The sequence below is a fragment of the Talpa europaea genome, assembly GCF_964194135.1.
Source record: "Talpa europaea genome assembly, chromosome: 5".
Taxonomy (NCBI): domain Eukaryota; kingdom Metazoa; phylum Chordata; class Mammalia; order Eulipotyphla; family Talpidae; genus Talpa; species Talpa europaea.
This window is the reverse complement of record NC_140071.1, coordinates 129856912-129871934: the sequence shown is the minus strand read 5'-3', so window position 1 is coordinate 129871934 and position 15023 is coordinate 129856912. Positions and strand designations below refer to the sequence as shown.

Here is a 15023-nt window from a genome sequence, read left to right as displayed (position 1 = left end):
GATCCAGATGTTGAAAATATGAGAGAGTATTGGGGTACCATTAGAATCAAGAGAAGTGGTTTCATATTTGACAACTAGCTCTGTGTCCGATGTGTCAGGTTTGAGATTGTGGGGCTAGCTGGGCATCCTAGGCATGTTCTGCAGGTAGCGGTAATTAGCAAATCACACCTGGAGAAGGGGAACACAATAAAAAGGTAACAGGTGAAGGGGCAGACCAGGAAGCTTCACACTGCAGGCTTCACACAACAGGATAAGTTGGCCTGCATTTGCCTTCTTTTGAAGGATTCTGAGAAAAGAGCGCAACCTTAATAATGCTGGCAGTTTGCCAAAGAGGTGAGAGTTCATTTGCTGATCTTATCGCATGCCTTCCTGCCAGGTGGCAAAGTGTATTAATAAACACAGGGAAAGCAGCATCCAGGACAAGAGCAACCGTGCAAACAAATGCCGAGAGCCAGCTTTCCGATCCTCCTCGACCAGGGGCTCGGAGCCAGGACCGGATGTCTGGGGGAGGAAGGAGTAAGAGACAAAGATGGGGTCTCCTATGGGGATGCCTAACCCCTAAAAGACTTCTTTTTCAGGACTGTAGGGACAGGGTTGAGCAGTGTAAAATGTTCTAGGAAATGAAATCGCCGCTGCTGATTATTAGACCTGCAGGTGACCTGGGGGCCCTGGGCTGGACTTGAGAGGCTTCCAGAGGGTCCTTCAGGATGGAGGGAGGGAGCAGAAAGGGCTTTGAGGATATTTACCAGCCCCAGTGCTTGAGTTGGACACTTTGGCATGGATTAGAAATGTATGATTTTGTACTGTTTTCCTTGAGGAGAATGCGGTCAGGGAGGAGCTAAGTGGGGAGATATTACAGACCCCCCTTTATCATTGTATTAAAAAAACACGTACTGTTTAATTTCCCATCTTGACCATTTTTAAATGCATGGGTTAGTGTTAAGCATATTCGAATGGCAGGTTTCTAGAATCTTTTCATTTTGCTGAAACTTGATTCTCTTGAGAAACACTACTTCTCCTTCACCCCAGCCCTCCTCAGCCCTTGGTAACCACCTGTCTACTTTCAGTTTCTATGATTTTTGATTACTTTAGTTATTCATAGGAGTAGAATCACACAATATCTTCCTTGCCCCCGCTGCTCTAAAAAAAATGTGTTTTAACACATTCCTGCACCACACTCTCCCATAATAACTGTGATTTATTTTTAAATTTTAGTTATTTTTATTGAGGCAGCTTAGGTTCACAATACTGTATATGTTTTGGGGACATAGGGTCACACCTCATCAAACATATGTTATCATATCATACCTACAACCAATGCACCACACCTGTGATTTTACACACATGTACACACACACATACACACGCACACCCCTTCGAAGGAGACAAAAAGGAGGAGCAAATGCTTACACAGCCAAATTTTGGGTGGGGATACACATAGAACTGGAAAAAGAGCTCAAGAAATTTTGATGCCACCCTCTTCCCCAAAGAATGTCTTCCCTTCTTGCTGAGAATCACCATTGTGAGAATCACCTTGTTGAGAATCACCATTGACAAAAAATAGGCAAAAAAATAGAGTGTCCCCCACCAAAGTACAGGATGCAGAGCAGAAGTCAGTCACAACATTTATTGAGCATTCATGTGTGCAGAGAACTGGACAAAACACCAGTAGGAAACACTGTGGAAGTTCAACAGCTACCGTCATGTGCCTCATGAAGATCACACTTTAATTGAGTGGAGGGACAGCTGCTAAGCACACACAGACGTGTGGCCAGAGTACAGACAGGTGCCTGGCTCACCCGTACAAGTTTGTTACGAGCAATGACTGCAGTCATCAGGGTATGAGAAGACGCAGGGACAGATGGGCTAAGTAAAGATCAAAGATAAATCCAGTGTCCAAGTTCTGACTAAACTGCTGCTTAGTAGAAGCAACCAGAAAACACTAGAAAATACTAGAAACTTGGGGAATCTATTTTCTTTATTCTACTAGCCACTTTATTTTAAACTAGCCTTTTTTTTTTTTAGCACAAAATAAAGGCAGTTGACCCAACAAAACACTAGAATATCTTTATGTAAAAAAAAAAAAGTTTTTTAAAGGCTAACATCAGCTGTTGATTGTACCACTTCCAAAGGTCAGGTACAGATTCAGAAAGTTAATAGCTTTTTTTCTTCTTTTTAATAAAGCTTCCATCATGTGAAAGACTTTCCAATACATTTAGTGAACAGAGGCATTTTACTGTTTTAGAGCTGAGAAATCTTATTAATATTTTTATGTGCTTTTAAAATTATTTTAGGGCCTCCCCTGCTGGTGCAGCGGTTGAGCACAGGGCTGCAAGGCTGCCCGCAGCCTCTGCAGCGCCGGTTTGTTTCCTGGCTGCCAGCGAGGGTCCCACAAAAAAAAAATATATATATTTTAAAGTAAGGTTGTCAGATAAGACACAGGATCTATTTTAGTGCATGAGACATAGTCATACTAAGAACTATTTGCTGTTTATTTAAAATTAGGATTTAACTGAGCATCCTGCATTTTATATGCCAAATCTGGCAACTTTATTTGAAGATTAACAAACCTTTGGAAATTTCAGAGATTCCCAATAATGGGAACCTAACTTATTTTCATCTACATACTGACACTGTCAGAAGAAAAGATTCATTCTTCTGGCAGGAAATTTTCAGATTTTGTATCAAAAACATTTTCATCTCTTAGACATTTTACCATTACCGTTTTAGCAGTGCAGGTTTTAGTGGGTTGAATTTTTACCTTGAAATTTTTGACTGAAATGACCAATTATAAATATTAAAGGAGATTTCAGCCTGAGGAACAGAAAAACTAATGTCCAGCTTGAAAAGTCTCCTGTAATAAATAATTGCATCCTCAATATTTCTTCCCCATTAGCACACAATCATTTATGTCCTCCTGCAAAAACCCACACGATGTCACCCACATGTTGTTCAGTGAGCCCCCCTATTTATATCACCTCTTTATTACTCTCTGCCCTTCTCCACTGTCACAGTGATCTTTTCCCTATAATTGAAGTCAGTGGGTCTTGGGTGCAAGAAGAGTGAGTCAGTGTCTGTGAAAACAAAACTGCAAAAATCTCACTTTGGAGATGCCTGCAGGCATAAAAACAGTGAATTCTTTCTGTTTGTTTTTACTTCCTCCACTAGCATGTAAATTTCTTTCTGTCAAAAATGTCTGTTCATTTATTTAAGCTGACAGGACAATATTGTCCTTAAAAATTAAACCAACAGAGTAAAGAAAGACAGATGGAGATGTTGGTGGCCTAGACACATTCTATTATACAGATGCATTTCATGTTATCTAAATGTTGAACTCATGGCTTATTTTAATTTGAGATTTTTAGATTAGAGGAGAGATTTGAGCACTAATTTTGCAGAGAAAAGCAGCTCACAGAAAACCCCAACTGTTGTAAATGAAAAATGGTAACACTTGCTGAGTTCTAACATCCGTTCGCTATTTTTTTTTCTTTTGAAAAACATCAAAAAGTATATAGGTAAGGGACAAGGTTACATGTTTGATTTATACATACACATAAAATCAATCCAATTAGTAACAAATATATATACTGAACTCAAAGGCACAGCAGCTTTGATATTCAAAAGCTATTTGGTAACTGAGTCCCCGTTGGGAGTGTTTCTGCTAGGCCAGCCCCTGTTCTACTCTGCTCAGGCACGCATAGATCCCAACTCTCCTTTGTACCCAGAGGCTTTCTGGAAAAAAGAAAATGTCAGATAGGGTGAGAAATTGAGGCAAAGAAGACTTGAGTTTTAATATCAGCATAGCAAGGTGGAGTTCTTCTACAATATATCATTAAAGCAGGAAAACAGCATTTCTGTGCCCTTGTGGCACTTGCCATTCCTGAAGATAAGCAAGCATTCCACCCAGCTTATTTGCCTGGCATTCTCTCTTCTTTTTTGGAAATGCAAGTTGCAAATTCCAAATTTGACACAATGTTCCTATTCTGATGATGACATAAGCTTAGGTCTCTGACTGTCCTTGACTGACCTCAAGAAAAAGCCACTCCGTTCTCTTACTACAGAAAATGGCCAGAGGAGGGTTTGCTTCTTGTTCCCTTTTGTGGCCACAATGAGGAGGGTGGTTACAGAATGTACATGACAGAGTGATGGATGGGCTCCCCAGGGACAAGGCAGTCCCCACAATTCTGCATCAAGAGCAGAGCATAGGAGTATGTCACTATGGGGAGAGCCCACTGTGGATGTTCTAGAACCTTCTAAAGTTCAGCAAGCTCGAAATCCTTATCTGAACAAGGACTTGGCAATGACATTTGCAGCATGCACCCTCTTGGATGCCTGTTACCAACCTGCTTGGGTGTTTTCTGAGGGTGAATGTTACTGAAAATGGCCTGCCTTGAACTGCTTAGAAACAAGTCATGGCCTCACTTCATCCCTGAATCCGGGGTGAAGGATGAAACATAGACAACGAACTGTTCCTGCTGAAATGGAAACTTCCTTCTCTTTTACTTCCCGCTTCCTTCCCCTGCTTTCTTTTTCCTTCCCTCCTGTTCTTCCCTCCACTCCCCTCCTTGCTGCTGCACCGCAGGGGCTGCCTGCTCAGGGAGGTGGGGCAGAGGCGCCCATGTGGCTGTATGAGTACCTGGACAGAGAGGCCCCTGTGGTCCTGCCTTCCTCCTCCTCCACCACCTCCCCGCGTGCCCCTGGGGGGCCAGGGTGGGGGCAGCAGGGGAAGGTGGCCAAGAAGCCAAGGCGGAACCGCTTGTTCATGAAGCAGTAGATGATCGGGTTGACGCAGGAGGAGGTGTAGGAGAGCAGGAGGATGAAGGAAATGGGGGTCCCCGAGAGACGGCGCTCGGCCGAGGCGGTGTCATAGGCCCTCCAGGCATTGGCGCTGAAGATGGGCATCCAGCACAGGAAGAAGAGGACCACGATGACCATGAGCATACGGATCACCCGCTTCTTGGCCATCAGGTTGGCCGCTGAGCTGCTGCTCCTGATGCGATTGATCCTGCTGCTGCTGCTGGACAGCTGCTGGAGCTCCACCTTCCTGGGGCGCCGGGACTTCTGCAGGTAGCACCCGTCACTGTCCTCATACCTGCCGCCGCTGCTGGCGGAGCTCAGCTTCCTTTCTGGATGGGCAAGTGACATCACTAATGCTCAGGATGGTGGTGCCGGACAGAAGGCATGGAATCCCTCCCTCCATCAGAGTGGCCAGACCAAGCTTGAACTGAAGAACTGGACAATCTTGGGCCTGCCTTGCTATGGGGAAGTGTGGATCTAGACTAACCATTACTTCCAATGAAAAGCCTCTTAAAACTAATATAAGGTATGAGATATGATATATATATATCATATATAATATGATATATATATTATGGTATAATATAAAATAACATTATGTGTGTAGATTATAAGGATAAAAATGATTAAAGAATGGATATTCACACTAGTTCCTTTTCCTCAGATCCTCAGGAGAAAGGCTTCCTGCTTGCTTGGTAAGCCTCCAGAATGCTTTAGTTAAATAATGAATGAAAATCAACAACAACCAAAATAAAGAGCTGAGTGAAAGAGGAGTAAGAGGGCCTCCCTGGTGGTGCAGCGGGTTGAGCGCAGTGCTGTGAAGCTGTCTGCAGCTTCTGCAGCATGGTTCGAGTCTGGGCCGGCCAGGGAGCTACCCACATGGTGCGGCAGACCTCTCCTAGCTTTCCCCTGCACCCCTCAGCAGTGCTTTTGGTCCTTCTGCCTGTTCTGCTCTCTGCTCTGTCTCTGGTGAATCCTCTCACCCTCCCACACCTCTGGCCTGTCCCCCAGTTCTTGTATAGATAAAATAAATCTTAAAAAAAAAAAAGAGTGGAGTAACAAGGGGGGAAAGCTAAGCCAACAAAGGTGTGGGGGTATTTTAGTGGATAGTGAATAGTGGGTGTTGGATTGTAATGAACGGGGAAGGAGAAAAGCCTGTGGCAACTGACTTCAATGTGTTCTGGATGCCGGAGGATGTCCGTTTGGATGCAGCATTATAGTAAGTCTGGATCACGTGAACCCTCAGCTTATAACCAGGTTATATGTGTATTATCTCACTTCACTCAGCACCTCTTTGAGAGGAATGATTTCTTTATTTTACAGATGAGAAAACAGAGACACTGAATCTCATAACTGTGTCTTAAAACACAGAATCTCCTAAGAATACTTTTGAAAATCTCCAGTCTGCGCTATATGCACTCTGGATGTATCTAAGTTAGAGAAAACCAGCTTTTGTGATCTTTTGGCACACATACACAGCTCAAAGATAGTTACCTCTAGCAGACTTCTTCTGGTTAGCATCAAATTTTATTCCTTGATAAAGTTCCAAAGAGATTAACCCATATGCCACCATCATCACGATTCCAGGAATAAGAAAGAGGATGAGTAACAGGAACGTGTGCCTAATAAAATAAAAAGAAATCCAATAACCAGCCCCTCCAGTATTTCAAACTCAGATGGGATGGGATAAGTAGGATTCATCTCCATTTGAACTGGTCTGAGCAAACACATTAATTACTAGTATTTAATATCCTTGGAAATTCCATGTCTGGAGATTCAGTCATTAGAGTTGTTTACTTCTTTTCAGATAGTGTCTTATGAAGGACTAGTTAAACTGGAGAAGTTTGGGTAATTCTGTGGCTGAAATTAGTCTACATGTAAAACTAGTGAGAGCTTAAAACAGTGAGAGCATGAGGCTTAGATCTCAATAAATCTTTTATCAAAAAGAAATTACAATAGCTGACATTCACTGAGGACTTAGTGTCCTCACATGTCCTAAACATTGTGTGTGTGTGTACACATATACGTGTAGTTACTATATATGTTTTGTCATATATAAAAATATATGTATTATAATGCTTAGCCTAGGTGTAAATACTTAGCCTTATGTATACTTAACATACTACTATACTTACATACATTTAACTTCCATAGTGGCTTTGAGGTAGATGCTATTATCCTAATACCTATTTTTCAAATGAGAAACTGAGATTTAAAGAGTTTAAATAATTTGTCCAAAGTCACACAGCTAATGGCAGCATTGCGATTTGATCCCAAGCAATATGATTTCACAACCTATACTCTTAAACATCACGATATACCACTAGCTGACTTTTAACAACAGAATAATCAAATGCGTAAGTAGAAATGATGGAAAACCTTGGTTTTGCAAAAACTGGCATTCGGACGGACTCTTTGGCCTTGGCGCAGTGCATGCTTGTTATAGTGCCCGGAGGGGGCAGAGCTATGCTTTCTCTAAACACATTAGATTCCTGAAGAATTGCAGCCTCCTCCTCTATGAGTCTGGGCCCTAAATCACTCTTGCAGTCTGGCGTGTGTAAGGTTACTTGATTAGGCCATAAAATTGTCAGAGGTTCATGGAGGCTGGGCCATTTCTCATTTCAATTGGACATGTTTTGATAAGATTCCTTTCCGAGTCTTGGAAATGTCCCTCTCATTTGCAACATAACGTGTGTGTGTGTGTGTGTGTGTGGGTGTATGTGTGCGCTCATGCGCACGTACATACTACTTGGTTAAAATAAAAAAAGGGAGGCAAAAAAAGCAGGGATTCTCTGTTTTAAGTCATTTTTGAATGTCTAGCTCCCTGCTTCTAAAACATGGTGGAATCAGTAAATATAATATGTGAATTGGTGTCCTTTTTTTTTTTTTTAAAAAGATCTAATTTATTTATGCATACAAAAACTGGGGTGTAGGCCAAGGTGCGAGGGGTGAGAGGATTCACCAGAGACAGAGTGGAGAGCCTAACAGGTGGATCTGCTGAAATACACTAGGGAAGCAGCGGGTGAGACAAGAGAGGTCTGCTGTACCATGTGGGTCATCTCCCTGGCCAGGGATGGAACTCATGGCCACTCCGGCGACAGCTTGATAGCACTGATAGTTAACCCCTGCACCACCAGAGAGGCCCCACCAAGTTGGTGTACTTTTTTAGATATTTAATGACACTCTGAAATCTTACAGTTACTCAATGAAGTAGATACAAGAAATCTATATTATTAAATTCCTGTGTGTATATATAGGGCCTCCCTGGTGGCGCAGGGGGTTAAGACAAAATCTATGGAGCTGTCCGCAGTTGCTGTAGCACGACTCTGATCCCTGGCTGGCCAGGGAGCAACCCACATGGAGCAGCAGACCTCTCCTGACTCTCCCGCTATTCCCCTGAGCAGTGTACTTCGGTCAATCTGCCTGTTCTGTTCCTTGCTCTGTCTCTGGTGAATCCTCTCACCTCCCGCACCTCTGGCCTGTACCCCAGTTCTTGTATGCATAAATAAATAAATCTTTTTAAAAATTCCTGTATATATAAAGAATCTGAACTCAGAGAGGGTACTTGAAATTGTCCCAAATCATCCAATCCATAAGCCAAGAAACAGGTATGGGAATCTTGCCTTTTTGTTTTTAGTGAAGTGTCCTCTGCAAGAACTGTAGCTGCAGCTCCAAGAAAAACCACATGGGATTTGGAGTTCATTTTCTGCTGTCTTCAATTCTTTAGGAAATCATAGCCCTCCAGGGCATCTAGCCAAACTTCCCTCAAGACCATCTAGAAGTACCTGCATAGTGGTGAACGGCTCTTCTAGATTTGTGACCATGAACAATTTAATTTGTCCATGTCTCAGGTTTCTATTCTGTAAAATGGGAACAATAATAGGACCTGCCCTGTTTGGTTTTGAGAGGATTAACTGAATTTATATATGCATGGCACTGAAAACAGAGTACTCTGAGGTGTCTACCCAAAGAACACAAAACACTGACTGGAAGGGAAACTTGCCTTCGAGGTTCATAGCAGCACTGTTTATAATAGCCATAAACTCATGCCATTTGAGGCATGAAGGGATGGGATTCTGATAAGCAAAATAAGTCAAGAGGAGAAAAAAAGAGGAGAAAGACAAATACTGGATGGTATCACTTAGAGGGAAAGAGGAGGGAAGAGCTAGTCAGGGAGGGAGCACAACGGGCCACAGGTCCTCGGTGCAATGGTAATAACACTTGAAGTTACAAGCAATAATGTAAACCTGCATTACAGGAATTAAAAGAAACAAAATAGAGCACTCTAAGTGTCAGCTATCCCTGGGATCCTAGAAAGAGGTTAGAAAGATCCTTCTCAAAGTCTCTAGGAAACCGAATCCCCACCACCCTGAACAATGCATTTCTATTTTCACAAAAACCGTAAAATTATATCAATTTACATCAAGCAAATGAGCACTATGCAACTTACCAGGATTGCTGCATCACCTCATTTGGCAGCAGAAAGCGACACATGTTAGCTGTCTGGTTGTTATTTTTGGTAAAAGGCACCAAGTCGCTATAAATCGGGTATGGAGTCATCAAGGTGAAGGAGAGGCACCAGGTAGCTGCAATCACTTTCAGAGCATGGGATTTGGTCTGCCAGACCCGGGACTGTAAGGGCTTGCAAATCGCACTGTATCTCTCCAGAGAGATGGCTACCAGGTTAAAAGTGGATACACTCACAGAGGTGCCTGGGAAAGGAACACAGAACGCAGTTATGTTGGCTCAGAAATCCCAGTTTTGGGCCTCCCTGGTGGTGCAAGGGGTTAAGATGCAACCTATGAAGCTATCCACAGCCTCTGCAGCACAAGTTCGATCCCCAGCCCGGGAGCTACCCACATGGCACAGCAGACCTCTCCTGTCTCGCCCCCTGCTCCCCTCAGCAGTGTATTTCAGTCAGTCTGCCTGTTCTGTTCCCTACTCTGTCTCTGGTGAATCCTCTCACCCCCACACCTCTGGCCTGTACCCCAGGTCTTGTATGCATGAATAAATACATCTTTTTTTTTTAAAGAAATCCCAGTTTCTTTGCACACTACCTTAAGTCTGATTTGCTTTGATATCAAAGGAAAATGCTCAGAGGGTAAAGAAATGCACATATATATATACTTAAAAATGGTTTATTCTCAGCTTTGTTCCAAAAAGGAGTTAAGCTAGTTGAAGAAAGGTATTTGCAAATATAGCTTAATGTCAATTTTTAAATAAGCTTGTTGAACTTTGATTATAATGAACTCTTTAGATGCTTCTTAATTAATAACCAAGAGGATGAAATCTATTCCTATCCCACCTACAGAAAAGTTCTAATTTTAAATTCATTAAAGGAATCTATGACACACCCCTCCCCAGCTATTAAATAAAAACCTGTTCTGGGACAGAATTTGCTGTGTTTTACTGGCTTTGACCCCAAAGAGTTGGTGACATTTAAATCTGAGAGCTCCACAGCCCTTGGAGTCAAGCCTAGATGGTGGACCATGGAGAGAAGCAGCTCACCATCAGGCAGGCCACCTTTTTGGATTTACTTTCACTGCCTAGAGGAGTGTGATGAATGTTAGCTGCTGATAACCGTATTGAGATGAATACAAAATTGAGTGAATTAGAGATCCCACAAAATCATGATGGTATAGCAAACACATCGTGAATTATCTTGCTTTTTATCTTGACAGTTTTCCACAACTTTTTCCATTGAGGTGAAAGTGACATGGCATAAAATGAACCACTTTAAAGTCGACAATTCTGTGGTCTTCAGTACAAGCATCATGTTGCACAACCACAAAGCATTCATTTTAAATCTTTCACACACTCTGGTTAAGATTCTGAAATAATATCATCGCATCTATGTGTGTGTGTGTGTGTGTGTGTGTGTGTGTGGGTATATAGAGAATGTAATTCTGGTGCCATATACATACATCTGGAGGGGCCTTGACAGCCTGGGGTGCTATGTCATGCTAGTTGTTATTATTGCTTCATTTTTTAAAAAAAGTTTTATTTATTTATTTATACAAGCATTGGGTACAGTCAGAAGCATGGGAGGGTGAGAGAACTCACCAGAGCCAGAGGGGAGAGCACAGCAGGCAGACTGACGAAGTACACTGCTGAGGGGAGCAGCGGGTGCGGCAGGAGAGGTCTGCGCGTCATGTGGGACCCTCACCCGGTGGCTGAGGATCGAACTGGTGCTGCAGAGGCTGCGGGCAGTTTTGCAACCCAGCGCTTAACCACTGAGCCACTGGGGAGGCCCTATTGCTTCATTCTTTAACACTGGTCCTTTTCATTTAAGTCCCTTTTAATTTTCAGAGGACTTGGACACCAAGCCACACTTCTTGGTTACTTGTCCGTGGCTTGCAGATCAGCAATTCATCATCATTTTGTCAGAGCTGGAACCCGCTTCCTCAGTTGGGAGAAATAAAGGCTTTTAAAGCTTTCCGGTCACTGAGGACGGCCCCAGCCCAATCAGCTCTGCATGTTTTGCAAGGCATAGTTCGGAAAAAAAACAGCTCCCCCCTCTTTTCCCGCCTCTCTACCTCCTGTCTAGTTCTCAGAACGGGCAAAGGACAGGGCAGCTTGGCAGCCAGAGGGTCCCCAGAGCCATGTCTTTGTTAGCCCAGGACAGCCAGAGCAGGCGCAAAGCGAGGCAGGGGACTCACTGGCCACTGTGGCAGCTGCCGACCCGGGTTCAAATCTCAGCTCTGAGGTTCCTGCCTGTGTGTCTTTGGTGCCTGTTTCCTCCTCAGGGAGCTGGGAACAAAAGCTGTCTTTCCCTCTTAGGTTGGTTGGGGGATAAAATAAGATCACAGAAGTAAAAGCATTTAGCACAATATCTGGTAACTAAAAAGTACTAAAAAATATTAGCTCCTGTGATTTTTCTAATTATTATTTTCACCATCATTTTAAATGACACAGTCAGAGAGACGCACATCTCAGCCAATCAGGGCCAACTTAGTGACCCCACAGGCTCCGGGAAAAAATTCAGCTCCTTGTCTAGGGCAGACCTCTCTCTTTGTCTCTCTCTGTTTGTTTCTGTCTCTGTCTCTGTCTTTCTCTGTCTGTCTGTCTCATTGCCTGAGGTGGCCCAAGTTTTTGGGGTAACAAACTAGGAAGTGAATTCTGAGAAGGGGATCTGCAGTTGTAATGAAACTAGTGTTCAAATAACCCCTGTTTCCTAGGAAAGCAAGAGCAACACAAAGCAACCCCTCCTCCATACCTGACACCCCCCAAAGTCATGCCATGGGTTGGGTAGAGCTCAGAATACAATCAATAGCTTCCAGAAAGGGGCAGAGCAGCTGAAGTCCCTCTTTCTAACAGCAGTAAGAGAAACCAGCCTCTCTGTGGCTTCCTATCAACTTATTCCACTTTGAGAAAGTGACCTCTGAAATCTGCAACTAGGGCTGATCCAAAGATGAGGAGGACAGACCCCCCCCCCCCATAAGACCAGAGCTGTGTCCTAACACAGAGCTGCACACAGCCAGTTATCTCCTTTCTTACAACTCCACAGATCAGTCAGGGGTTTGGAAAGATCTAGAGCTGAGTGGGTTTGTGGCCAGTCAGCAGCAGCAACTCACCCATGAAGTAGGTGGTGGTCTTGCAAACCGCGCTCCCGAAGATGAAATCCTTGAGCAGGTTGGGGATGAGGTTGAAAGGCATGCAGAAGAGGCAGAGCATGAGGTCGCTGACAGCCAGGGAGAGCAAGAAGATGTTGGTGACAGTTCTCATCCTCTTGTTCCGAATCAGGACCGTAATGACGAGCGTGTTTCCCAGCACGCTGAGCAGGAATATCAAGGAATACAAAAGAATCTGCACCGCCGGCTGCCACTCTGCAGAGTAACGGGGACGAGATGGTTATGAGAGCAGAATGTTAAAACCTTAGGATGCAAAGCAAAAGGTTATTGCTCAGTCTTTTTTTTTTTTTGCAGGGATGCATATCATGCAGCCCTACTACGCCTGTGCTTACAATTTTTAGCAGAAACACACTGAGAGGACAGCACAGAGTGATTCAGTTGCTTCTCAAAGGTTGATTTGTTTCAGGATCTCTGGGAGAGAAACTGTTGCTTAAGAACAAAGCTGCTCAAGTGAATAGCGATTGCTTTCTTTCCTAGCTGCTAAGTAGTATTTTGCTTTAAACATTTCTTCACGCTGGGTTGCCCCCAAGAAAAGGCAGCGGCTAGCTGGTGACAGCTTCTTTTCTGGAAAGCTTGTCAGTCCAGCTCTGACACTTGTCCACCCTCGTCGTTACACTTCAGTGCCTCCTCCCGCGTCCTACACACCCACCCCGGCCCCTCCAGGGAAGTGTAGGGGCATCTAAGTCAACTCTGCTTTTGAAGCTCTGATCCACACTTCTCAACAGATGACTTTCTCCAGCCTGTCTCACCGGGACTCTGTGCTGTTTTCTTTATCTGCTTTGCCTTGGCTCATGTCCCTCCACTTAGCAGTTTTGAGAATTGAAATAAGAGGCTCCGACACTTACCTTTGGAAGGAAGGGGCCGATCCAGGCAGAAAAGTGTGTCGTTTTCCATCCCGAGTTCACAGGGAGGAGAGATGTTGCTTCCATTCCCAAGAAGGCTGTCGACCACATCCATCCTTGCTGGCTGCTGTCCACCCAGTGCGCTGCTGACGGCTCCGTCCCGGCTCATTCCTCAAAGGACAGTCTCCCGAAGGCCACCTGCCGTGGAGGGACGGGGAGAGGGTGGCTGCCAGGTGGGGGCTTTGTGGCCATTCCTAAAGGCGACTTGACTTCTCCACGCTCAGTTCAGCTCGGCAAACGCTCGCGCTCCTGCCTGGGAGAGGCGAGCAGAGCCCGCTCCACCTCAGGCCCACCCCCTCTCCTGGCCAGCCTCGGGCCCTGGGCAGGACAGCCCGAGCAGGAGTTAACCCTTCCCAGAGATTCGCTGCTCTCACACACACGTGTGCACACACGCATGGACACACACACACACTCGGACACCCAACACACGCTTCCCAGTACCTCTCCTCTGTGGGAACCTGTCAGCAGCCCAGACAGCAGCAGCCCAGAGCCCACATGGCCGTGTGAGACAGGAACAATTAACACGGTAACAGATAGGATAATGCGGACCGCGAGGACTGGAGGGCAGGAGGGGCTGCGTTTCTACCTCCTTATAGAAAAGCAATTAGTGCCATTTTAGTTTTGGCGCCGTGCCCAGCAATGTGTGTGGATCTAACCGCTGCCCGGTTGTTAAGTTGTTACCAACCCCAGGGTTATTTCTTGTGGTCTCTGCCCTTGTTAACTGGAAGGACAGGGATACTTTTGAATATTGGTGCCTGGATGCTTATTACAAAAAATTGCAGATTAGATTTTCCATTCAGTCATTTTCTTCCTTTGTCCATTCACCCAGTGGGCCTTCGCTGAGTGTCGACCATAAACACGTAAACAAATAAGAGAAAGATCATGTCAGATAGTGTTAACCACTGTGAAGGAAATGAAACAGAGAGGTGTGGTGGAGAGGACCGGATGGGGGATGCTCGATGGGGTAGTCAGGAAAGGCTTCCTGGAGGAGGTGGTCATGATCTGAGCTCTAGATGAGGAGGAAGTGGTGGAGAAAGTTGTGATGATTTGAGGAAATCTATACAGGAGGAGTCTATTTTTTTATTTTAAGCAGAGACCACAGCCTGTGCAAAGGCCCTGAGGTGGGAATCAGATTGGCCTACTTGAGGAATAGCTAGAAGTGGGTTTAAGTAAGAGATAAACTGTGGAAGGAAAGATTAGAGGAGGGACTGGTCAGGGGTCTGGGCTTCCTGTGAAGTTCTGTGATGCTTGAAAATCCTTCATGTACGGATTTTGTCCTCAGTTCAGACCCTTGGGAAAGCAGACAATAGCAGCGGGTCCTGCTTCTGAAATGCTGCCTGGTCTGACTGGGACCTGGTCTACTTGCTGGACCCTCTGGGGCCTCAGTATACTGACCACGCCCTCAGTTGACAGAGCAGCATGCTCTAACTTTGCTGAGCCCCGGCCGGACACAGGTGACGTTTCACTGTGGAGGCTTAGGGTGTGGAGTTGGGAAGACAGTGGCTCCTCTCTTTTTTGAAACCACAAAACAGCTCATGCTTGAGGTGCTTAGACATCCACAGAGGTTGCCTTCTACTGAGGTTCACAGGGGGCCCAGCAGCTTCTGCTTTAGCAGGGGGTTTGGGGAAAGGTCCCCCCCCCAGGATCAAGAGCAGAAGAGTCCTGGCTTGGTGTTTGCCCTCGCTGGAGCCTG

The 15023-nt window shown here is 44.9% G+C and overlaps 1 protein-coding gene across 1 annotated transcript; it reads right to left on the bottom strand.

Moving 5' to 3' along the window:
* Window positions 1-4466: 4466 nt before the first annotated feature.
* On the bottom strand, window positions 4467-13385 carry CCKAR (cholecystokinin A receptor; the record flags this gene model as incomplete). The annotated part of the gene is made up of 5 exons (XM_084233243.1): window positions 4467-5126; window positions 6292-6419; window positions 9248-9509; window positions 12372-12623; window positions 13274-13385. 5 exons carry the CDS (start codon window positions 13383-13385, stop codon window positions 4594-4596), a joined length of 1287 nt encoding a protein of 428 aa, XP_084089369.1. The 3' UTR covers window positions 4467-4593.
* Between the last annotated feature and the right edge of the window lie 1638 nt (window positions 13386-15023).